The sequence below is a fragment of the Pagrus major genome, chromosome 11 (assembly GCF_040436345.1).
Source record: "Pagrus major chromosome 11, Pma_NU_1.0".
Lineage (NCBI taxonomy): Eukaryota > Metazoa > Chordata > Actinopteri > Spariformes > Sparidae > Pagrus > Pagrus major.
This window is the reverse complement of record NC_133225.1, coordinates 34265178-34292658: the sequence shown is the minus strand read 5'-3', so window position 1 is coordinate 34292658 and position 27481 is coordinate 34265178. Positions and strand designations below refer to the sequence as shown.

Sequence of the window (27481 nt, the reverse complement as noted above, 5' to 3'; positions counted from 1 at the left end):
ACAAGACGACCAAAGAAATCTACATCCTGGTATACTGATAAAACCCGAGATCTCAAGCAGGCCTGCAGGAAAATGTAACGTGCATTGCAAAAATCTAAATTTGATTTTTTTTATCTTGCATGGCGTGATAGTGCACTTAATTACAAGCATGCTCTTAATACTGCTAGAACAGCATAATTCTTCCGGCCTAATAAACAATAATAAACACAACCTTAGATTTCTCTTCGACACTGTGGCTAAACTTACTCAGAAACCACAGTCTGTGAGCTGTGCGTCCTTTAATGCAAATGTTTTTTTAGATTTCTTTTGCATAAAATTGATGAGATTACAGCCAAAATTAACTCATCATCTCTGGCTTCCTCGTCAAAGTTGATTTTAAAACTTCCTTCTGCTGATTCTCAGTTAGTCTCAGCTCTTAACACTTTTGAAAATATCTCCCTTGAGATATTGTCTAAAACTGGCAAAACTGTTTAAGGATCTATGGCTAGCACTGGGACCTACAATGTTAAATATTGTTAACTTATCACTCATGACCGGTGTTGTCCCTGCTGTGGTTAAGCCTCTACTTAAGAAACCACACCTTGACCCAGGATCTCTAAATAATAATAGACCAGTATCCAACCTTCCCTTCTTCTCTAAAATCTTAGAAAGAGTTGTGTCCCAGCAACTTTCAGGCTACCTACTTAATAATAATCTCCTGGAACCTTTTCAATCAGCTTTCAGAGCCTGTCACTCCACCAAAACTGCCCTTACTAAAGTGGTAAATGATATCCTACTTACTTTAGACTCAAACTCTACCTCAGTGCTTCTGTTACTGGATCTCAGCGCTGCATTTGATACCATAGATCATGGGATTTTGTTAGACCGACTTGAAAGTCAATTTGGCATCTCTGGCCTGGCTCTAGCTTGGCTAAATTCTTACCTGTCCGAAAGAACACAATGTGTTTCTTACAATAGTACTACATCAATTAGTTATGGAATACATTTCCACTGCTATGTGGACAACACTCAGCTGTATGTGCCCGTAAAAGGTGATGATAAATGTCAAATCACGAAATTAGAGACCTGCCTGTTTTGATTCTACCCTCTCTTTCGATCAGCACATCAAAGAAACTACCAAGATCGCTTTTTACCACCTGCACCATATAGCTAAAATGAGGTCCTTCCTGTCTACGGTTGACGCAGAGATCCTGATTCATGTCTTTGTTTCATCTAGGCTGGATTATTGCAATGCCTTATTTTCAGGTCTTCGGCGTGAGAGCACTAAAAGTCTTTAGATGGTTCAAAATGCTGCAGCCAGAGTCTTAACACGTGCAAGAAAATTTGATCATATTACACCAATCCTAGCCTCACTGCACTGGCTCCCAATACATATAAGATCAGACTTTCAGGTACTGCTGATGACATACAAAACTGTACACGGCCTCGCCCTCTCATACATGTCAGATCTCATTATACCATATATTCCAACTCGTGCATTACGCTCTCAAAATTCAGGGCTCCTGGCGGTTCCCAGGGTTAAGAGGAAGTCAGCTGGCTGCAGGGCTTTGTCCTATCAGGCCCCCTTCCTCTGGAATAACTTCCCAGCTGACATCAGACAATCTGGCTCTATTGACACCTTTAAATCTAAACTCAAAACTCACTTCTTTGACTTAGCCTTTAATTAGTCCTTGACTTCGATTGCTAGTTTCTTCAGTGGGTTGGTCTCAGTCTCAATAAGTTACCTATAGTATTAGAATTCACATTGTCCTGCCAACGAGAAACAATCTGTTAATTCTGATTAAAATTGCATTTCTCTAACTTTTGTTTGTTTTCTGTCCCAACAAGCTGCAAGCTGTGTCGCTCTCTCATTCTCTAGAGCTTCTTCCTCCTCTTTCTCCTCCTCCTCCTCCTCTCTTTTCATTCAGGGTCCCTGGGCTCCGCTGGATCATTGCTCTCCTCTGTTTCACTATCTCCTTATATCTGTATTTCTGTAAATGTTGATGCCTCTTCACTCTTATCTCTCTGTCTATTACTAATTATCCTGTGTGACCTGCCCTCTTCCAGGTCACCACGGTGGACAGGAGGTAGTGTGGCTCGGGCACCACTTGGCGATGCCTCGTCCTGCTAAGTCGTCTCCTGGATACACACACTTTACATATATTATAATTTGTATCATATATTCTGTCAATGCAACTTGTAAACTGTGATTTGCTGTTCTTTTCTGTACATTCGACATCTATTGCATGTCTGTCCATCCGTGTAGATCTTAAATGGGAGGGCAAAGTCACCACTGGAGAGGAGGTGTGCACTTGTTTAAGGCAGGTGAAAGAAGCCTCACATTCAGCGGTCTGCTCAAAAGTCACATTTTTCCCAGCCAGGTGGTTCAGCGGTGCTGCAAACTGGGAAATAAAAATTTTAACAAGCAGCCTGTTTTATGAGCAAAGACCCGCAAAGACCTGGACCTCAGAGGGAGTGCCAAGAGTCAGCCAAGTTCTCACCTTATCCGTGTTCCATGGGTCAGGCTGGAGGCCCTGTATGGAGACTACACTCAGACTATACTATGTATAGTTAATGTATATTTGTCCTCTTCAGCCACCTCCACCTGCCAGTAGCCATTTGAAAAGTCAAGGGTGCTGTACTGCTTCATGCATTATTAATAGGGAGTTTTTGGCTAAATTTGGCTATTAATAATAATTAATGTTTATCAGGGATAATAATTAATTATGATAAATAATAAGATCCAATTTACATTAGATCACCTCAGGGAAGCAAATCGCCAATTGGCCAAATCAGTCTGATAAAAAAGGTACTAAACTGTCAGTTTGTAATAATTAACTTAATAACTACAACCAAAATTACCATAACAGCTAGTAATGGTCGAAGAATTTTGGAGTCCATGACAGAGTAGAGGTTGGCAACATTCACTCTTGTACAATATTAAATAGACAGCATGTAGAAGTCTTTTATTTAACACAAAGATGAAAACACAATCATGTACAGTCAACATGTACTATATACAGGCGTGTGTGTGTGTGTGTGTTGTGTGTGTGTGTGTGTGTGTGTGTGTGCCTGGAAGAACAAAAGCAAAATGGCTGATCAAAAGTGGCTGATCGAAGGGTTGGACTCAGGTCCAAGATGGTGGATCACCACTTGTTTCATTGATAGAAACAAAAAAATGGTGGTGCTCACATCATGTACGCATTGATATCACATGTGTATGTGTGACATGATGCCACGTTATAGAAGATGGTTAGTTGCATGCAAAGACCCTGAGTCTGTGTGAAGCATAATTCAACTAATGTCAAATTAGCCATGTAGCAAAGAAATCTACCAATAACCTGACTACACAGAGATCACAATAACACCCAAACAGTGAACAAACACATAGATTGAACACACGCGCATTACATCAACCAGAGATCAAAAAGTCCTGTGCTTAGCCATGCTATGCTATGCTATGTGCTATCTAGGCCCAGTTCAACGTTACCATTCTTTGAAGAAAAGGTGCTGGTGGTTCCTTGGTTGATGAGCCAATCAGGAGAAGGTTGTAATTCCAGTGTTGAACAATGCTGTTCTTGCTGTGCAAGGTATAATGAAAGACAGCAGGCGGAGGAAACTGGCCGCTCCTTTCAATTGCAAAGATAGCAGCTCGGTGCTAACTTGCTTTGTGTCCCTTTTGATTGATCTTGAATTTCCCTCGGGATCAATAAAGTATCTATCTATCTATCTATCTATCTATCTATCTATCTATCTATCTATCTATCTGATTGTGTAGTTAGCTGGTAAGCTTTGCGTTGCAGCTGCTGGCACTAACTAAGCTGGAATATTAGCAGGACCTTGCATCGCTGCTGTGAAGAGAAGTTCTTTGGGCCTGCTGGAAAATGCAGCTGGCAACTCTCAGCAGCTGTTAGACCCGGAAGAATCCAGGAGAAGAGAACGCGAGGGCAGGCAGCCCTGTAGGGAACGAGGTGGACAAGAGAGTGAACAAAGGAAGGAGCTGGAGTTTTGACTATCTGGTCAGTGGGGAGTCTGTCACCCTGACCAATAGTAGCTCAAGCTGAATTTACACCTAGGTGTGTAGACTGGGGAATTCAGGGAAACTGGGTTCAGTTCTGAGTCCATTTTGAAATCCACAATGAACGACTTCATCTGTGGGTCCCAACAGTGCTAAACCAGGATGAGCCTGCCAGGGCGTCGAGTTGTCATCCACTCATGGAAGGGGGTGTGAGTCTTTGATGCGACGATTGTCAATGTAGAATCTCCACTGTCCTCCTTTCTTTTTAACTAGCACAACCAGAGAAGCCAAGGGGCTGCAGCTCTCCTGTACCAGCCCATCAGCCAGTAGGACAGCCACCTGGTGTTCAATCTCTGACCATTTCTCTGGAGACACCAATAGGCACGCTGTTTGTGTTGAGGGTGGTCGCCAGTCCTAATGTGGTGTCATAATGTGTGTGCACCTGCTTGTATTTTTGACAGACAGGCTGAAACACCACCAAACCTCTGTAGCAGTCCCGACAGGTCTGCCCTCTGCTGCGCCATTATGGCTGATCCATCCAGGGAGTTCAGCAAATGACGGCTGGATAGCATCGACCTCAGGGGGAAGGTCAAGTGGTGTTACATCAGCTTTCTCAACCAGGTAAAACTCACCCAGGTGCAGCACCAGCTTAAGCTCAACAGTGGGATGGAGGACACAAGACAATTTGACACCACCCTCCACACTGGTCACAGGGTGGGCCAGCACCAGTCCAGTTGTTTCAGGAATGTTAGGCTCCAAATAGCCCTCAAAGTCTGTGGCAGGAAAACCAGCACCGGAAGAGGAGGACACCTTCACTGGCACCAGGAATTCACTCAGGGGGGGAATGGTCATAACATCAGCCAGGGGAACAAACTCCCCACCCCAAAGCAAGGGCACACAAATGTCACCTAACTGTAACACACACCACCCTAAGTCCAGCAGTGCATGGTTCTTGGCAAGAAAGTCCAGGCTGAGTAATACAGTCTGGGTGGATTCCCTCAGTACATGGTAGGTGTATTGCCAGCAGGTAGGGCCCAGGAAAAAAGTCACTGAAATGGTGCGGGGAGGTCAAAACTGTCCATGACAGTAGTGTCTATGGAAATGTCATACTGCAAGGAGCCCTAAGGTGGAGGAGCTGATGTCTGGGCCTCAACACCAGCACCCTGCTCCAAATATTTAGCCTTCAGGGCTGGAACAAGAGGAAGTGCCGAAACACCTTCTGCCTCTGCGCAATGACTCCATAATCTGGGAACCCCTGCATAACCAGCCTGTTCACTTCAGAGGCATAAACCTCTAAGCTTTCACCAGGCGCCCGCACATGGGCTGAAAGGCTGGCCCTGAAGTGGTCAATGAACTGTCTCTGTCCCAATGCTGCTCCCAGTCTCTCTTTAACGGCCGCATAGTCTGATTTAACTGTATCAGGGAGGCTTATCCCACAGCAGAAAAGCTGGCATGCAGCGATGAGTAGTCAGAATCCTCGCCAGTTGGTCTTTGTAGTCTCCGCTGCTTCCCACTGCCAATCTGATGGCCATCTCCAGCTGAGGAAACTTTGGCTCCTATCCCCAGCAAATGGGGTAGGCAGATCAACTCTCATGTCTCTGCAGGACGACCGGCCCTGCCTCGGGTTTGAAAGGGTCCTCATCTCCAAGCCACATGTCCATATCTTTTGTCCGGCTCCAGAAACTCCATAGCTATACTGAGGTAGCTAAGCTACGAGGATAAAAGCATGACTGAGAGAAACACTTAACTGCAGCCCGTCGAAAACAAACACTGCTGTCACTAATGTAACCGAGCGTCTTTGGGTTCACTAACTGTGTGAATTTAATATAATAACAAATGGGACACAGAGACGTAGTGCAGTGACCAGCAACAGCTTCTGTTAACATGACTAACCCTAACTCTAGCACGTGTCAACCACAGCGCAACTCGGCCAACATCAACTGCTTTATGGTAGCCCTATGGCAACTACCAGGGGACACAGTACTTCAAATAGATAAACACAATAAACACAGGACAGTACTGTTACTGTGGTACTTGTAACTGATAAGTAATTTTTTACTTACTTTACTTTTACTGAGCCCCAGTACATCACGTGATGATGTTTGTTCACTACGAAAACTGGCTTCAAAGCCTGGTGCTCTTCCTGTGGGCTTGACTGAGCCCTGGAGGATGTCAGTCATACATACCGTGACATGTTCACTGCCATTATGTCAAGAGTGCGTGAAACCGCGGGGCAAACATACAATAGATAGACAGCCCAGAATCAAAATTGAATTGAAACAAATCATGAGATTGCCAAAGATTCACACCCCTACACATTGGCTGTAAAAGTCAAATACACAGAGAAGGGCAAAAAAAGTCCAGCTGTCATATTCTAACAATAACGTGAGGTCAAAATAACTTTGCTTCTCTAAACACATCTTTACACAAAATTTTTGAATCAGAAAAAATGTCATTGTCCATTACAAAGCCACCTATGATTCATGTTGCAACATAAGTAGTTGGACGCCACTGGAAAGGGGGTTTCAGACTATGTTAGATCTGACACACACTTAGTCTGAGATATATTAAGGTTTTTGTGTTGATGTATGAGGTAGTTTACCTGCAGTGGACTACCATGGGCCCAGTGTCTGGAGGATTACAGGCCTTGACTCTGCGTAGAAAGGTCAGTGTTGAGGTGGGATACTCAGGCACTCCATGGTCAGGCCAGGCCATGAACTGAAACTGTCGAACCTCTCTTTTCTCACTGGAGCCACTCTGTTGGAGCACCCATACACAGATTAACACATGTTTGGTCTATAGATGTTCCAATACCATTTCTTCCCTCCCGATACCGATTCCGATACTTATGCTGTGGGTATTGGCCGATATTGAGTACCAATACCAATACCAGTGTGTTATTAAAAAAAAAAAAAATCATACTACGCCTGCATGACTGTGATATGATTATCATTGTGGTAAGGCCTGGCTCAGGTTAAACCCTTTGTAAAACATGAATGAATAAAGCAAATGAAAGCCATTTATTTTTAAATAGAACAGTATAAAATAGTAGTGCAACTTAACTAAATAAATCTAGGAATAATAATTTAAAAAAAAAATTAAAGCGCAGCCACAATTAGCCCCTTGTCTCAGGTGATCAATTCTTCTTCACACCTCTAAAACAGCAGCTGCCGATGGCAGCACAGCGCAACTGTTTTAAGAGTGGTGAAGAAGCGGAGCAGATAGGCAGGACTTCTATTTCTGCGGATACTGCAGCACAACGCAGCAATTCAGCCGAATTCAACACAGAGTATCAAACGTCAGGTCCTAGTAGTGATTAATTGTCCTCATTGATGGATTAAAAATAACAGTAAACAACCAGGATGCAAGGCCTATCATTACTGCGTGTTTTGAACAGGGGCACAAGACCAAACCGACTGATCACATGTGAAACATAGCGCTAAACAAAGAAATGTACATTGTGTTCTCCCTGGCATTTATCCATGCTAAATAACGGTTATGCCTCTGCCAAAGTAGGTTAAGCATGCTGGCTCTACAGTCATCGTCAGCATCCACGGATAAAAAAAAAAAGCCAACTAAATGAATACATATGACACAACGTTACACTCCACTGTGGTTTCAGTCATTCATGCTGCCAGACTGATTGCCAACTTATGTGATTGGCCCTCAAAATGACGTTGGTCTGTGTTTCTCCAAAAGTTGAGTCTGTCTCAACATTTTCGCCGCGGCTGGCCGCGTTTTTTCAGAACCCCCTGAGGCCATCACCACGCAGCCAAAATGTACTACCCACATTAAAATTAATGGGAAGACCTGCATTTTCGCCACATCGCCCGATTTAATCGGAATGTAACAACCTTAAAAGTGTTAAGTTATTGAGCAAAAAGAATGTTTTATGTTCTCTCACAGGCCTCATCACTGATAACTTATTTTGTTGTTCAAGCTTTAATGACTGTCGTTGTTGTGAGCGTAATGGCCGATGACACCACAACCTCTTTCTTTGCACATTTCACCTTATGCAGCTACTGCAGCCTTTACTTTAATCTGACAGCATTCAGGCCAGGCTTGTGCCTTGTTCAAAGTGTTATAGAAACATAATAGGTCTGATATAGTCAGATTGTCTTCATGACTTTGACTTAAAAGTGACCAACGTGTTTATTATGACATGAGACTGACAAGTAAAATTGCCATCAGATTAACATGACAAGCTAATGCCAGAAGGGGGCTTTAGTGCTCTTTCAGAACAAATCACCAAAGTCATCTGCTGTCAAGGAGTTAACACTTGCTTGCTGTCAAACATGATCATACTTCTTATATACACAAGACATTTAAAGTTCTTACCTTATAGAGGGCGAATGTACGTACAGTGTATGTAGCCAACTCTCCAGTGTCCAACATGGTCACCTGAATCGTCCCATATGTCTCTGTGCCTCGATTGGGCCAATACTGGTCACATTTCACCTGCGCACAGACACAAACAATAAAATGAAATAAAACTTTGCTCTAAGTACAAATGTATGCAGCATGTATGAGGTGTGGCATGGACGTATGTGTATAATAATTACAATGTATACCCAGTCATCTAACTGTGGTATAACTCAGTAGTGAGAGTATTTGTATGTTTGGTTTAGGGCTGTCAAAATATAAGATTTTCACGACACGTTTATCATGGCTGAAAGAATTCATGGTAACAATATCACCACAAAATATACGTGCACCATGGATAGAGTGTCTTGCCCTCATTTGCATCTCCTCTGACAGTAGCCACACAATGTAGCACTAGGTCATTGCAGTGTCTTCTTTTTTTGCTGGTTGCCACCCACCATAAAATGGATGGCAACCAGCATTAAAGTGCATTACCACCACCTACTATGAAAATGCGAGAATGGAAAGAAACAGAAATTATTTAAGAGACGCTGATTTGTTTACACAATATTGCCATATGAGTATTATCCTCACAATGTCAATATTTCATTTTTAAATATCATAATTGTCATAATTATCGGTAAACTGTAACAACCCTACTGTGGTTGTTCAAAATTTGTACATTTTCTGGCCTGCGAGCTAAGGCCTGAGATGTTGGTCAGATCATCTTAAGTCCAACTCTCCATACATCCATCTAACACTTTGGTCCAGGGCAGAGTATGTTGAAAACTACTTGTTAGATGGACATATTGATGCAGACATTCATGATCCCCAGAGGATATTTCCTAATAATTTTGTTCACCTCCTCACCTTTCTCCTAATACCATCCTTTGACTAAAGTCTCAGCTGTAAGACAAGAAATCTCAGTTTGCCATGAAATTTATGAAGCCCACACACTTTTGATCTCAAGAGGATGAAACATTTTGATCTTAACACCCTGTTTTTTTGGGGGTTTTTTTGTAATACCATCCGTATAAACTTTCTAACAGTACAATTTTGAATGTCAGGGTGTAAAGCTCTGACATTTAAAATTGTCAGGTGCAACAGCTTGCCAAAATAAGTTTAATTAAGAGTCAGCAAGCTTACTATACTATTTAAAAAAATGTTTTAACCAGAGCCTGTCCTGGGGCCATAAGCAAAATGTTGATAAAGGGTCCTTCTACCTGACCTGTTAGCCATGTAAACCTTTGGCACTGTTGCCATTGACGGGAAAAAAAATAGACCTATACAAAAGAGAATGAGGCATAGGGCAAGAAATAGAGTTGTGGTCAAAAGTTTACATAAACTTGTAAAGAAAATGTATATCATGGCTGTTCCAATGATTTCTACAGCTATCATTTTTCTCTGATGGAATGAGTGGAACACATACTACTTTGTCACAAAAAGAAACATTCATGAAGTTTGCTGTAAATATGAATTTATTATGGTTCTTCTGAAAATGTGACCAAATCTGCTGGGTCAAAAATATACATACAGCAAATTGAATGACCAATTTTAGTGAAGTGAAAGTTGTGTGAATCAAATTTGCTTTGTAGAATGACCTCTTAAAAATGTCCCTTGGCTATGGAGCTAAATCAGGGCCAAATGTTTTGTTCTTGAAAAAGTAAAATTTGAAACTGAAATTTCAAGTTTTGATCTTGAATTTTGAAAAATACAAAAACTAAGATCTGAATCTGAAAAGATAAAACATGCAACTGAAAGAAATAGGATCCCAAATATCAAAACATATGAAAGTGAAACATGAAAATAAATGATTTATTCAAAAGAATTACCAGAGTTGATCATAATTACTTTTAACCTGAAAAAACTTTTTGTACATTTTTTTTTTTAAATTTTGAATACGTTGATGTATTTTTCAAAATTCAAGATCAAAACTTGAAATTTCAGTTTCAAATTTTACTTTTTCAAGTACAAAACATTTGACCCCGATTTAGCTCCATACTTGGCCATTTTCATCCACAAGCTTCTGGCAGGCCTCTTGCTACATTTTTAAGCACTCCTTTTGACATAATCTGCAAAGTTCAACTAAATTTGTTGGCTTCCTGGCACAGACTTGTTTCTTCATCACAGTCCACTTGTCCTCAATGGGGCTCAAGTCAGGCCTTTGGGAAGGCCATTACCAAAACCTCAATTCTAGCCTGATTTAGTTACTTTAAGTACATTTAGCTGATAATACATGTAAACTGTACAGAAGCTTATTGTTGCCACACAAGAAAAACAAAAAACACTACTGTAATAAAGTGAAAAGTTTCCTGTTTGAACATGATAACATATTGTAATAACATTAAATGTTTCATGTTATAACATGATAATTTATATTGTCATTACGTGAAAAGTATGACATTAAAGCATGATAATTTTTATATTAACCTAAAAAGTATTGTGTAAAAACGTGATAATTAATATTGTATTAATGTGAAAAGTATCATGTTAAAACCTGATCTGTCATAGTTTAGTGTCTGTTTGTTCCTGTTTCCTGTTTTACTTTGAAGCTTTACCCTTGTGTGTCGAATCGTGCTTGTCAGTTCCTCCTGTGTGTTTTTCCGTTAATTCCCTCACCTGTCCGTGTCCCTCCTCACTCCACCTGTTCCTTGTCACGTCATTAGTGTGTCTGTATATAGCCTTTGTTCTCCCTCATGTCTTTGTCAGATTAATTTTGTTTTCCCTCCGTCTTGGTCCATGATGTTCGGTGTTACTTTGTTTCCTGTCCTTTGGTGTCCCGTTCCTGTTGCCGTGCCCTCCCTACTTCGCCGACCTAGCCTGTGTTAGCATGTGTCCATCTTCGTCTGTCATCCTCCGTCTTGGTCTGTCTTTCCCTGTGTTGCCTCCCAACTTTGTCCCCAGTGTTTCCTCCAGTGTCTCCTCATGTATCCAGTTTGGTATGTTTGTAGTTTTGGTTTCTGGTTTCTCTTTTGATTTGTACTTTGCTTTTGTTTGCACTTTGTTTTAGCCTTTAGTTGTTACTTTGTTTTTGTCTACTTGACTCCTTTTAGTTGTTCTGTATTCCTTTGTCTGTAGTTCAGCTTCGTTTATTAAAAGCTCGCCTTTTGTTTTCCCCCAATCCTGCCTACTGTGTGTGTCTGCACTTGGGTCCTCATTTAATATACCATAAAACATAACATGATCATTTGTATTGCATTAATGTGAAAACATCATGTTAAAAGGTGATGATTTAGATTGTGAATATATATTGCTTTTATTTCTCAATTACATGATTTAATTAAGTTCTACTTCATGCTTGGGTTGAAACACGGCAAGATTTTGCTGTTATTGAGCATGGTGCAGGGTTCGAGTAACGTGGGAGCCAATGGGAGCTGAGCTCCCATTAAAGCAGTCAAATCACAGATCTGTGGGGGTCTCGATTACATTACCAACATCTGTTATTTTAATCACAAATAATACATTTTTCAATGTAATGGGTCATTTTTACATTAATGACATTAAACAATCATATTTTCCAGAGGAAATAAGCACCATATTCTCTTGTGAATGACAGTGACAATGACCACACATTCTCTCTCACCTTTTTTTTTATTTGAATATAATAACTGTTGGTGTGATCTACTTTACACAATTGTTGCAGGAAGTGGCTGCTGTGTGTGTGAAAGTCATGGATATGGACAACATAGTGAAGAGATGAATCACTAGTAACGGCAAAATAACAGACTCCCTTACAAATCAAATGATTTTAAGGGTTGTTGCATCATGGGGAGAAACTTAATCAATTTAGTGAAACGGCTATGGCAAAATTGAACTCATTGGTACCTTCTTGTAAATTTGGCATTAAGTACAATTAGGATGTTTCTGTCCTTGTACAAAGTGTCACTTTCTTTGCAGCATCGCTGTAGAAGCCTATCACTCCTTTACTGGACTAACCCAAAAAAAACCCACTCCATTTTGAGCCTTGTTGCGTTAGGAGAAATGGTAAAAATGTTGTGAAACGCTGTCTACAACACATTCTGAACTATTTTGGCCTGCTTGTTCATTCGGCAAATGTTATACATGAAGACATTTTTTCTGTCAATGTAGCCCTATATTTTCTATAGAGTGGGGCATTTAATGTCAGCCACTGTATGCGCTATTATCTTATTTATCTATTTCTGTCCTAGCATTGGTTAGGGTTACTTAACATAGAGACCTACTGAGTTCCCTCCCCAGAGAGCTTAACAACCATTCACACCTGGGTTCACCTAGCCCTAACAACCCACATGAAGGCCAGTTGGGTCAATGACTCACAATAGCCTCTTGGATGAGTGGTGAAACGTCTTCAAGAAACGGAAACAAGTCCAGTTGCCTACGATATAGCACTTAGAATGTACAGTCAGGAGGCTTTTAAAATGCATGGTCTTTACAGAGGAAAGAATCAGTCCTCCTTCCTCTGGTGGTAGCTTCATTTCTTATTGATCAGCCTGAGGCACAATGGATACAAGCTACCCACCACATGCATAATATGGTGCACGAATCTCAGACCGCTCATCGGGCAGGCCAGGTTATAAGAACTATCTATTCTGATTAATGGGGGATTAAGTGTGGGTGGGTTAAATTATTCATTCATCATCATGAGGAACATCTTAACGTTAAAAAGTGATACTTTTCACGTTATTACAATATGTAATCATGCCTTTTAAGGTGAAACTTTTCACGTTATTACATTAAGTTTTTCACGTTATATCGTGATCATTTTTTTTTCTTTGTGTGGCAGCAATAGGCCTCCGTACTTTTAAACTCTACCATGTTAACTATCTGATGAAATTATCATCATCAGTTGTAGAAGTTTAAGATAACATTGAATAGCATTAAAGAATTGCAGAACAGAGTGGACATTTATTTAATAATATCTTTAAATACTGTGGATATACCACTAAGTACCATGGTAGTTTTCCAGATAGTTTTTGTGTGTAAAATCGCTGCAGTAAACTTGACTGTTTTCAGGCACACAGAGTGCACTGGAGACACGGTGGCTGCCACACACACACATGCGCACGCACGCACACAAACATATAAATACTGCTGTGGCACTTGTGACACTGTGTGATGCTGTATGACACTATATGATGGATGCATGTGGACTTTCACTGTCCCCACACTGCTGGAGGACAACTTCAATACAGAACAATTGCTTTGTAACCTCCATCTCACCCGCAAACACCTGTTTTTCTGTGCCAAAAAAAAATGGTTTCCTTCGTTTTCCTCTTGGTTGTGGCCATGGATCACTGTAAAGAACCATTGATCAGCAGCTCATTTCTATGCAGTAACATTCAAAAGGCGCTTTGTCTTGACCATAGATGGTTGAATGCGCACATTTCCGAGGCTGCGTCTCCCCTCTCTCATCATGGGCAACGTGACATCACTGGCTAATAATATGGAGGAGCTAACAGCGCTAGCCAGGAGTCAGAGGGAGTACCTGGAGTGTAGTTTAATGTGCTTTACGGAGACATGGCTGCACCAGGACATTCCCGACGACAAAGTTTCCATCGAGGGCTATGAGACTTTTCAGCCGACAGGGACTGCACCAGGAGCACTAAGTGTAAAGGAGGGGGGCTTGCTGTTCTAGTTAACAACAGGTGGTGCAGTCCTGCTCATATTACCGTCAAAGAGCGTATCTTTTGCCCGGACATTGAACTGTTTGCCATTGGACTCCGACCATATTATCTGCCTCGGGAGTTTTCATATGTTGGTGTGGTGACTACTTACATTCCTCCCTCTGCCAACCCGACATCTGCGTGTGACGTCATCCACTCCACTATAGCCCGGTTATAGACTCAACACCTGAGTGCATTCATTGCTATCTCAGGTGACTTCAACCACGTCACCATGGATACAGCACTGCTCAACTTCACGCATTATGTGAGCTGTCCTATCAGAGAGGAGAGGACCCTGGACTTGCTGTATGCTAACATAAAGTATGAATACAGCTCCTCTCCCCTCCCCCCACTGGGTAGGTCAGACCACAACCTGGTGCACCTCAACCCCTGTTATGTGCCTCTGGTGAAGAGTCAGCCTGCGACCACAAGGACAGTGTGTAGATGGTCAGAGGAAGCTTATGAGACACTTCAGGGATGTTTTGAGGTCACAGACTGGCAGTCACTCTGTGAGCTCCCCCCTCCCTCCCCCTCCTTATAGCCTTTCATCCTCCTGTGAGATCCCTCCTCACACCTCCTCCCCTGGTCTCTAGACTTACTACACACTACAACCCAATGACTCTACACCTCCCCCTCCTCTACCTGCCACCTCTACGGTGATCATCACAGCTGACCATGTTAGGAGACAGCTGGTGAGACTCCACTCGGGCAAGGCTGCGAGTCCTGATGGTGTCAGCCCCAGGGTGTTCAAAGCCTGTGACCCCCAGCTATTTGGAGTACTTCACCATGTCTTCAGCATGAGCCTGAGTCTACAGAGGGTCCCTGTGATGTGGAAGACGTCCAGCCTTGTCCCTGTGCCGAAGATGACACATCCCGGGGCTTCAAGGCACTGACCTCTCACATCATGAAGACCCTGGAGAGACTCGTCTTGGAGCAGCTCCGGCCCTTGGTCAAACCACTCTTGGACCCCCTACAGTTCGCCTATCAGCCCCAACTTGGAGTTGAGGATGCCATCATCTACCTGCTCAACTGTGTCTACGCCCACCTGGACAAGCTTGTGAGCACTGTGAGAGTCATGTTTTTTGACTTCTCCAGTGCATTCAACACCATCCGTCAGAAACACTGGGGCCCCACAGGGGACTGTCCTCTCTCCCTTCCTCTTTACTGTCTACACCACAGACTTCAACTACTGCACAGAGACCTGTCATCTCCAGAAGTTCTCAGATGACTCAGCAGTAGTTGGATGTATCAGTGATGGTGCTGAGGCTGAGGATGAGTTCAGGACTACTGTGGACAACTTTGTCACATGGTGTGCCATCTACAGCTCAATGTGACAAAGACCAAGGAACTGGTTGTGGACCTGAGGAGGACCAAGGTGCCGTTGACCCCTGTTTCCATCCAGGGGGTCAGTGTGGATATTGTGGAGGATTATAAGCACCTGGGGGTCCACAGTGATAATAAACTGGACTGGGTAAAGAACACTAACACTACAGGAAGGGACAGAGTTGTCTCTATTTTCTGAGACGGGTGAGGTCCTTCAACATCTGCCGGACTATGCTCAGGAAGTTTTATGAGTCTTTGGTGGCCATTGCTATCCTCTGTGCTGTTGTGTGCTGGGGCAGCAGGCTTAGGGTAGTGGATGCCAAAAGACTGAACAGACTGATCCGCAAGGCCAGTGACGTTGTAGGGGTGGAGCTGGACTCTCTGACGGTGGTGTCAGAGAGGAGGATGCTGTCCAAGTTAAATGTCATCTTGGAAAATGGCTCCCATCCTCTCCAAGACGTGGTGGTCAGCCATAGGAGTACATTCAGTACTAGACTGATCCCACCAAGATGCACCACAGAGCGCCACAGTAACTCATTCCTGCCTGGAATCAAGCTGTTCAACTCCTCACTCTGAGTGTCAGACACTCTGAGTCAATAGGAGGACTCTGAACGCTTTGTTTCTCTCTAATGTGAAATAATTAAGACAATGTACAATAACCCATATTTCAACTGTAGCATTATTTATTACACTGTATATATGGATATATTCTAGTAGAACGTACATTTCTTGTATTTTTGTTCTGTTTTTGTTGGTTTTGCTTATATATAATTTTTATTTTTTTGTATATTTTTGGGATTTTGAATGGGAGCAGCTGTAACACAAGCAAATTCCCCTCAGGGATCAATAAAGTATCTCAGATTTCTGATTTTGATTAGTTGGTTGGGGGTGTGTAGGAGAGCTGTCATAAGTAGGGATGAGCCGATTATTCGACTGAAACAAGTATAGAGATGATGTACTTTGATGATATACTTTGATGATGTACACATAATTCTGTATAACCTACTCACAGAGCCCCACCTCCTCCCCAAGCCCACTGCAGCTCTGTTGCACCGCACACTGTCAAAGGCAGCCTATCTGTCTGGTGTCTACGGGGATTAACAATAGTGGAATTCTCCTCTCTTTTCTGCTTCTACACCAGGTCACTTCTTTTTCCATCGTTGTGCTCCTTTCCTGGGGTCCCATTTATAAACATTGCGTACGCACAAAATGGGGCCTGAGAGAGGCATAGGTCACTTCCCAAGCAAAAGTTGTGATCTATAGAAACAAACTTGATGGGAGAATGTGCGCATCTGTAAGCAAACTCTCACCCATACGTACAGATATTTTGGAGGCAAAGGGAATTGGCGACACAAACAGTGAGGTGGTGAATTGAAGCAGATTATAGAAATTAAACGTGAGAGGCATATTCTTGCTACATCTTACAATTGACTTCATTTCATATCAAACATTAATTATGGATCCACATTGTCATAAACAATCAAACCAGCAGTGTCACTTGAACTTGCGCTTGTAGTGAAGCATAACTATTCCATAAACACCTTTAAAATATAAAAGATACAAGCCAAGTCATATCTGAAATCGATATTTCCTCAGAACTGTCTCACCATCACATTCACTCAAGTGAGGACATGTGAGAATGTGATGTGGCGTTTGTAAAGAAAGCAATTAAGGTTAATTTTTTTCACAAGATCTTTTAATGTTGCTGATATTTCACACAATGCAGCTGATATATTGGACATCATTTCTCTGAACTTTTAGCTCATTTGCTTTTCCATTGATAGCACTTATTGTGTCACTTTGTGTCTGCAGGACAGCTTTGGTCAGAACCTGGCCATTTGACATGCCATGCGCACGGGGCGTACTGGTGCTGGGGAGAGCCAGGCCCTCAGCAACTGACCCGTCACTGGGACTCTCCTCTTTGGGGACATCCTTGACAACCCACCCCCAACTCTGAAGGGACTAAAGGAGACAACATATTGCTGTCACATTTCTAAATTGTTTTACACAGCCATATAATTAAAATAAAATATACTTACCGGGTTCATCTGTGTCAGCCAAGTCTTTGTTTCCCTCCTTTCCGATATGACACACTACCCAAGCATCTTTGCGATTTTGGTCTCTGGTGGTGTGCCCTTGCTCCCACCAGTGGCAGACATACTATGGCGGTGAGAGGCAATACATTTTTTGCCTCCACCTTAAAGTCAGACCATTTCTTTTTGATTTCAGGCACATTCTTCTGGCATGCTGACTTGATTTACCGCAGCAGCAAGGTATTGCCACTCACTGCATTTTTTTCTTATTTGTCGCCCCAACAAGCACCTCGACTTCAATGTGAGAAAAGTTTTTTTTTTTTGGTCTTTTTCTCATTTTTTTTGCCATGATTCAACTATTATATCCACTGATCAGCAAACTCATACATATGCATCGATATTCATGAACCTCATGAATGCCTCACAAGTACTTTGCATTGATCATTTATGGTTGAAAGTGGGTGTGGGGAGGACGGTATATGAGGCTGATCCACATGCGCACATTTCAAGGTGGACTGTGATTTATAAGGGGAACATTGACTGCAGGTGTGCGTGGGCACGGTTTTATAAATCAGATTTTATTTTGGCGCACGCCATTTTCGGCTTTTGGGCGAACGTATACGATGTTTTGAGATCCCTGAGCACACATCTCACCCCATGGTCCTGTAGAGTGAGCATGTGGGTGCCAGAGGCCAGTGGAGGAAGGGTGTATATATTTGGCCTTTTTACATTAATGCGAGCAAAGAAACTGTTTAGCTCCTCTGCTAGTGTGGCGCTGGTGGTGACAGTCACTGGGTTGCTGCCTTTATACAGTAGTTTGTGATGTGATGTAGACCCTGCCACACCCGCCATGGGTCGTTGTTTGTGGCCCTCGATTTTTCACTCATATACCACCTTGGAATACTGTTTTTTCTCTCTGCAGGTTGATTCTTTTAACGCTGTACAGTGCCCTGTCCCTTGACTTGAGGGCAGTGTTGCAGTCTCTGAGCAAAGACTGGACTTCACATGTCATCCAGGGTTTCTGGTTGGGAAAGAGGCCAACCACATTTGGTTGCAATGTGTTTGTCCACTGTGATGTTCTCATCGCAGTTCAGCACAGTGCTGTGTCTGTATATTCCTCCAAATTGTTGTTCAAATACAGGGGCTGCTGGTCAACAGTGGGCCTTACTGACAGGCTATATTTTATTCATAATTAAATAAACTATACAAATTTTCAAGACAGTGTGTCCTGTTTTTGAATACTTGAGTCAAATCAGTGGCAGCAGCCAGCCATTTATGTCCCTTTAGGGCGATTTCACTCTAGAAAACTCTAGAAAATTGCCCAGACTTCTCTGATAGACTTACCTGTTAAGGCTTTTGTTTCTAACCGCACTTACAGCAATGCAAACTCTATGGGTTCTAGGAGTGCTTGCACTAATATGTTTTCATCATATGTAACCTGGTGGCAACCACATGTTGCTCGGATGGTTTAATTTCCCGACCTGGAAAGTTGTTCTTCTGACTTTTTTGTTTTAAATTGCTTCATTAGCTCTTATTGGGGAAACAACATGGACGCTACAATTAAGATGTGCTGTATTTTATTGTTTCAACAACACATTGAAGCTGTTTCCACTAAAGTTTTTAGGTCAGGAACTAAATGTTCCGATTATTCCAACACTGCAGTCAAGTCAACATTGCTAACATTACCACAAGTCAGAGGAGCAAATCCATAATGTAGGTAAAAAAATACCATTAAGTTTGACTGATTTCTTATATCTATTAGCATATATCTGATGCTGTTGGATTAATATTACTGCTGCGTTAATGTGTATATTGCATTTTACTGCTGTGGATGTTTACGGTTGAACTCATTTTAACTACTTTATATACTATGGACTAGTTTAATATACAGCAATGCATTACATTCTATAAGATCATCATGTTTGTTGTGTGGCTGTCCTGTGAGAACCACGTATGTGTCAACAGCCATTTTTCAGCTTTGTGATGATGCATTTTATCTTTAAAAAACCGAAGTGGTGATGGAACATTGTAACCCGAAAAAGTAACTAGTACCTAAAGCTGTCAGACAAATAGCATAAAATAGCATAATAGCATAAAATGGAAATATTAAAGTGAGTAGATTTAATTAGTACATCCCTAAACTGCATTTATATTACCCCAACAGCTGAATTGTGAAAAGTATTATTAATTTCACATTATCAGGCCCAGTGCCACTGATCTTTATTTTGCTCCAAAGGGTACTTGCCTTACATTCAAAGGTGTCTTGAGGGTGAAGTCATGTATACATGGTACAATGCAATAAATCAAAAAGGTGACTTACCTAAGACACCTTATCCATCATCAAAACAGGTCTGATGGTTCAAAAAGCACAGCCACTGCTCCACCTCCTACGGAAGCTTTGGAAGGCTGAATTCCTGAGACAGATTCTGGTCAACCTTTACAGAGGAGCAAGACAGGAAGGCTCTACAGCGGGTGATTAAAAGCACCCAGAACACAATGTTGTGACAAAGTAGAAGTTGCACTCATTCCATCACAGAAAAAATGAGAGTTGTGGAAATCATTGGAACTCAAAACTGCCATATTATACATGTCCTGTACCCATGTATTTAAACATTTATCCACAACTGTACCTTTGTTGCGGTCGCAATGCTAACCTCTGTTAGCATGTTAATGGGAATCCCCATTATGCGTTATATAAAATAAGTTCGGGAATCCAAAAATGCATACTGCAATATTTCCTCATAGGGTGTATGCAATTCACGTACTAATGCTTTCATACCAAGGTTTCGGACATACTAAAAATATACTGTTTTAGTAAACCAAAAAGCATGTTCGTAAGGAATTTTGGAGAGACGTCTCCCTCTATCTTTCTCTCTATAACATACTGTAAAGATGTGCCTTCAGGTACTGAAATTTGGCACTGATTGATCTAATGAGAATTGGTACATGGTAGGACTGACGTTATTCAGTCTGCACCTTAAAAAGTACCAAACCCTTGGTTTTTGGAGATTGTGATGAGCATTTTCACTGTTTTCTGATGTTTTATAGATCAAATTATTAATCAAGTTGAGAAAACAATCCCCCAGATTAATCAAGAATGAAGATAATTGTTTAATTGCAGCCTTAATTTAATGTTGTTACGTGCCACCAAATAACTCCTACTGTATGTATATTTTTGACCCAACATATTTGGTCACATTTTCAGAAGACCTATAATAAATTCATTATTGAACCAAACTAATTCCAGATCTTAGCCAGTGCCTTGGTCAGGGGCACTGACTGGAGAATCAACATAGTGTGCATGTTTTGATGGTGGACCAAACTGGAGTACCTGAAGGAAACCCACACAAGCATGGGGAGAACATGCGAACTCTGCACAGAAAGGCCCTGCCCCAGCAGGATTTGAACCTAGGACTGTCTTGCTGTGAGACAACTAACCACTGCACCACTGTGTTGCCTTTTTAATTGAAATACTTAAAAACACCATGTATGCTCATGTTTACAGGCATAAACAGGATTTAATGTGCTCTGTAAATTAGTAATTGTACATTTTAACTGCTGACTTCACATTGCTCAATTTGCTACTCTGCTGCCTCAATGCTGAGCAGGCCCAAAGGGTCAAAACTAAAACTAAAAATTCCCACTGTTTGTCAATTACAGCCACCACTGGTCAAGATGTTGCATGCCAGGTGAGGGCAGCATTTATACAGTATATATATTGTGACATTTTCTGTTTTCCTTTATTCATGTTTATAGCATTTGCTGGATGAGCAGGAACAACTAAATGAAGCAGTTTACTTCATAAATAATATATTGTATTTATTCTGTTGAACTTTTTTTAAATGTAGCAGTATATAAGCAGTACAACAATGATGCTGTTGAAATAAAACAGACAAACTGACTGACATATGATGTGCGTTGTTAGTGGAAATATGACTCATGATATTTCATCTCTATTAGTACATAATTCATCAAGCCTCAACATTGAGGTGTACGGAAAACCTACACACACAGATCAATATTTGCTGTTTGACTCTCATCACCCACTGGAGCACAAGCTGGGGGTCATCAGAACCCTTAACCATCGGGCTAAGACTGTGCCCGCTAAGTCAGAGGGGAAGGAGAAGGAACAAAAGCACATCAGGGGAGCACTTAAAACCTGCGGCTACCCAAACTGGACCTTTTTCAAAACTGCTAAAAGATCCAGAGCAGACAAGGAGGAGGAGGACGAGGATTCCCTATGTTGCGGGAACATCTGAGAAACTCAGGAGGATCTTTCATAAACATCATATCCCAGTTCACTTTAAGCCTACCGACATGCTGAGGCAGAAACATGTCCATCCTAATGACAGAACACCCAGGCATAAACAGAGTAATGTAGTTTATGCTGTTCAATGCAGCCAGGACTGCATAGATGTGTACATTGGGGAGACAAAACAACCTCTCCATAAACGAATGGCACAACACAGCCAACTCCTCAGGTCAAGACACTGCTGCCCACTTACATCTGAAGGAGAAAAATCATTCCTTTGAGGAAAACCATGTAAACATCAGAGAAGACAGAGTGTTTGAAAGAGGACTAAAAGAATCAATCTATGTCAACAGAGGAGGGCCTAAGACATGACTTATCACCCACCTACAATGCAGTACTGAGTTCCCTCCCCAGACAGCTTAACAACCATTCACAGCCTGGCTCACCTAGCCCTAGCAACAGACATGAAGGCCAGCTGGGTCAACAACGCCCTCTGTGTGTCTCTGAGGCTGGCATTTGTAAAATCTTATTTGTAACAAATGAAATAAAGTGAAAAGGAATGTCAAATAACTAAAAAACTATGTACGTGTACCTTTTTCAACATACCCATAATTAGTTAATTTGAAACACTCAAAGAACCATTTATTCTGGACAATTTCTAAAGAACCCTTTAAAACAGGTTCTTTATTGAACCGGTTAAGTCAACAAAGAACTTTCTTTAAAATGGTACCTTAAGGGACCTGGATAATGGATAGGGGGATGCTGGCCAAAAAAGGTTGAGAACCACTGGTAAAAGTTCTAATTGTGTTGTTAATGTATACATCACAATGTCATATATGGGTGATACAGGAATTGTGAGATGGAATTTTTACCTTTCCATTTGCAAAGGTACAAAGATACAAAAGGAAGCACTGAAGCACCTTTCCTTAGCATTTAGAGAATTCAACTCTTCAACATGTTTGGTTCAGCTCCGCTCCGTCACGGCAGCGGAGCTGATAGGTTTCACTCTAGTATATGTGTTTACTTCCACTGGCTCCGCTACCCCCAGATTCCATCGGACGTGTCTGTCTGTAGCTGTTCTAGACAATGCTTATGGTTCAAGGGCATGTTTCAGCAGCCAATACACACCAAGTCTATTTTTGTTGGTAGCAGATAGGAGCAAGTCAAACTAAACAGAGCAGACCGCACCAGGCAGGAAGTCAGATATAGGAACAGAACAAAGCATCTGGTGAATTTTCATACATCAAGATGACGCCGTGTGAGTGGCCGGGGAACCTCTACGCAGCCGGGGCCCCATTATTTACAGTAGGGTTCAGCTGTTGGCCCTCCGAGTGGCCCGATGTCCCGTGCGAGCTGAAGAGGAGGAGGCATGGGGGCCATGTCGGAGCTGCTCGCCGTAGCAGGAGGAGATTCTACAGACCCACTCTCCGGTCTGTCATCATGGGGAATGTAAGATCTCTCCCAAACAAGATGGACGAGCTAACGGTGCTGACCTGGCATCAGAGGAACTACCGTGAGTGCAGCATTACGGTGTTCGCAGAGACATGGCTAACTGCAGTGAACCCGGACACGGACGCTAATCTGGATGGTTTTCAACTGCTGACTGACAGGACGGTGGAGAGCGGTAAGAGGAAAGGATGAGGGCTGGCTATGTTTGTTAATGACTGATGGTGTAACTCTGGGAACATCACTGTCAAAGAACAAGTCTGCAGTAAGGACACTGAACTTTGAGCGCTTAGTATGAGGCCGTACTATCTCCCGAGGGAGTTTACACAGGTGATCATGATTGCAGTGTATATCCTCCCCTCTGCTATCACTGATGCAGCTTGTGATGTTCGTCACAAGCTCACTGCAGACACAGCACCCACAGGCCCTCTTCCTGATCTCTGGGGATTTCAATCATGCCTCTGTCCTCCACCCTACATTCACACAGTATGTCACCTGCAACACCAGAGACAATAAAACACTGGGTTTATTTTATGCCAATAGCAAGGAGGCTTAAAAACTCATCCCCCCTCCCTCCCCTGGGAAGATCTGCACAACCTGGTGCATCTCCAAGCCCCTGGTTTCCACTGCATTCAGCTTGCAGACATCCCCCACTGCTCCCCCTGACATTCACCCACCTCCCCCACCCGACACTGCTCCAGTCTGTCCCTCTCCACTATCCAGGTGAGAAACAAGTTGAGGAAGATGAAGGCAGAGAAAGCTACGGGTCCGGACGGGATCAGCTCCAGGCTCCTCAAGTCCTGTGCAGACCAGCTGTGCAGGATTGTGGCATCGGAGTGGACGACGGCATCATCTTCCTCCTGGACAGAACACAAGCCTGGAAGCACTGTGAGGATCATGTTCTTTGATTTCTCCAGTGCTTTCAACACCATACAGCCTGCACTTCTGGGGGACAAGCTGGAGCTCACAGGGGTGGATGAATACCTCACGTCCTGGATCATCGACTACCTCACCAACTGGCCACAGTATGTGAGGACTCAGGACTGTGTGTCGGACACAGTTGTCTGCAGTACAGGGCCCCCACTGCGTACAGTCCTGGCCCCTTTCCTCTTCATCCTGTACACTGCAGACTTCTCCCATCAATCACCCTACCGCCATCTACAGAAGTTCTCTGAGGACTCTGCTATCGTCGGCCCCATCAGGGACGGGGACGACAGAGCCTATAGAGAACATATTCAGGACTTCGTAGACTGGCACCAGCGGAACCACATCCAGCTCAACGCCACGAAGACTAAAGAGCTGGTGGTGGATTTTTGCGGGCACAGACACACAGGTGAACATCCAGGGAATGGATAATACAATAAACTGGAATAGACTGATCACACTGCAGCAACTTATAAGAAAGGTCTAAGCAGACTCCATCTGCTGAGGAAGCTCAGGTCCTTTGGAGTGCAGGGGGTACTCTTGAGGACAATACACTGCCCACACTGTTTATAATTACACTGTTTATATTTGTCTGTTTCTATTTCTTACCTTTTTTATTATATTGTTTATTTTTTACTATTATTATTGTTTATTGTAATATTACTGTCCTTTGGCTGCTGTGACACATAAATGTCCCTGTTTGTGGGACTAATAAAGGAATTCTGATTCTGATTTTCAAAATAAAACACCCTGTGCAGACTCGGGATCTACACATTTAAAACAGAAGAACAACAGAGTGATTTAACTATATAGCCGACTCACCCATGGAAGAAGCACAAAAATCAAGGAAAAATGATCTGAAACAATCTGAGCAAGTCAGCAATATCAAGCAGGCATGAAGCTCCGCTTTTGTATTGTTCCGGGTCAAGCAGCGTGCAGGACAGAACAAAGCCTCACTCCTGCAACAGCAAGCAAGTGCCACACACTGATGGAACATTGAGAGTCGTCCCCTCTAGATAAAGGCCCTTACTTTTACGACAGAAACAATGATGCTCAATGTCCCAATGACCAATATGGCCGCACGTGTATCTCCGTGAGCGTGTCCTGAGTTTTCAGTCTGCATTATGAGTTAATTCTCCTGACCTTTGAAACTTTTTTGTTTTGACTCATTTCATCCTCACTCGTTAATCATTTGAATCAGTCTTTTTTTCATACTTCTACTTCAATTAAGGAACTTTTAAGGCCGACCTATTCACCTCATCCTCTACAATGGCCTCCAACGAAGCTCTTTTTGAGGCCATGCAGCATATGAAATCAGAACTGTGCTCTCATATTGATTTGAAAATGGATCGGCTACAAACGAGTATTAATTCATTGCAATCATCGCTGACCACCCTTGATGATCATATGACCCTGATTGAACAAAGAGTCAGTGGAAATGAGGACACGATAAGCGATATGGAAAAGCGAGTCAAAGACCTGGAGAAACAAAATAATTACCTGAGAGACAAAGTCGAGGATCTTGAAAACCGCAGCCGCTCCTCAAATCTGCGGTTCCTGAATGTCCCTGAGCGTGCCGAGGGCCGTGATATGCTTGGCTTCATCCAGCAACTTATTCCACAACTCCTTGGCAAGATGAACTTTTCATCGCCACCCGTCATTGAACGGGCACATCGCACTGGCACCACACACAGGGAGGGTATCCGGGTCTCCGGTCCACGGCCAATACTGGTAAAACTTCTTAACTTCCAGGATAAACTGAAGATTCTCCGACTTGCTCGAGAGAAAGGGGATCTCTCATTCCAAGGCTCAAGGGTGTACATCTACCCGGACTTCAGTGCTGGAGTACTGGAGAAGCGCCGGCTTTTTGACCCAGTCAAGAAAAAGCTCCGCGAGTTGGATATAAAATACTCACTACAATATCCCGCCATGCTGAGAGTTATCCACGAGGGAACATCCACCCTGTATCGTAGTCCTACGGAGGTTGAGGCTTTCCTTAGTAAAGTCAAAGCCTGTGATACCACCATGAGCTCCGCAACTTCTTCCCCAGCCTGATGCTTCATCCCATGCCTGAGTAGAGTTGGTTCCCTTTCGTGAAGTCTTAATCGGGACTTATAAATGACTGTCTTATTTCTACTTATTTATTATTATTATTATTATTATTATTATTATTATTATTTTCTCCTTTTTCATATATATTTTCTCACAACCCTGTTTGTGCAGAGCGTGACAGGCTTATTTAAGCTGATGTCTCACCTGGGAGACTCCTTATTAATCATCCCTTATGAATCTTTACCTTTGTTTCTCCCATATTACTCCAAACTCCTTTTCACTCGCTCTTTATCCTCTCTTTCTTTTTCCTATTCCCCTTTTAATTGTCTGCTTAGCAGGATCCCTAGCAGCTGGGACTTAACTGACAGTTGTTTTGTTTTGTTTTTTTTCCTTACTCTTTTTTCTCTTTGTTTCTTCTCTTCATCCTACATCTCCTATTTCCTTAAGGTTAGCTCATTATGATGGGAAAAAAAAAAAAAAAAAAACCTCACCTCTCTTGCTTTCTCCTGAAAAACCTTATTAATAAAACAATCTGTCTGTCCCATCATAAAATCTGCAGACTGAACTCTGTTTTGTTGTTATGTCTTTGTTCAGCTCCTGTATGTGTGCGAGTGTGTGTGAGGTTGTATACCTGTGTGGTATGTGTATGTGGACTTGTGTTTGTATGTGTTTGTGTGCTACTCTCCAGCTGCTGGCCCCCACCACTGCCCTCTGTTATTGTCACATATCGTGCTATCTGTGATGCTGCTTACAAGTTTTGGTACTTATGTATATCTCTGCTGTCACAATAGTGGATACGTATTTGTCTCAAATGAATAATGAACTTAGTTAAAGGTTTGCAAGTTGTTCACCTGAATATAAGAAGTTTGCTACCTAAAATTGACCTTTTAAGAGTCTGGCTTACTTACAACAAACCTCATGTAATCACTCTCTCGGAAACCTGGCTGAACAGTAATACCAAATGTTGAAGATGCATGGCATTTCCTCTACACCGAGTTTCTCGAGATCATAAACAAACACGCACCCTGGTCAACAATCAGAGTTAAGGGTAGACACTTACCGTGGATTAAAGGAGAGCTTATTAATTTATTCAAACAAAGAGACAAGGCTTGGAAAAAATATCGAGCAACTAAGGATGTCTCTGATTGGAATACTTATAAAGATTTGAGGAACAAATGTACAACCAAAACAAGAAATGCTAAAGCCAATTACTATAAAGACTCCCTAGCAGCCAATTTTAAGAATCCCAAACAGTTCTGGAAGATAATCAATAGTGTAACTAATAAATCTACAAAAAACTTTAATACTCATATTAAAATGAATGATGAAATTATTAATGATTCAATATTAATTGCAGAAGTCTTTAGTCAGCACTTCTCAGTAATTGGCAATTCTCTGTCCAGTAATCAATGCTCTGACCTCAACCTGATTAATGAAAAGTGCAGAAGCT

At 42.3% G+C, this 27481-nt stretch overlaps 1 protein-coding gene across 1 annotated transcript in view; it reads right to left on the bottom strand.

Moving 5' to 3' along the window:
• The window catches only part of LOC141004605 (receptor-type tyrosine-protein phosphatase F-like), a 448688-nt gene that overhangs the window by 74180 nt on the left and 347027 nt on the right, over nucleotides 1-27481 (bottom strand). The window contains exons 22-23 of the mRNA XM_073476198.1: nucleotides 8336-8455; nucleotides 6600-6754 (exon numbers count right to left, since the gene is read on the bottom strand). Coding sequence (XP_073332299.1) covers nucleotides 6600-6754; nucleotides 8336-8455 — 275 coding nt within the window. The remainder of the gene's footprint in view (nucleotides 1-6599; nucleotides 6755-8335; nucleotides 8456-27481) is intronic.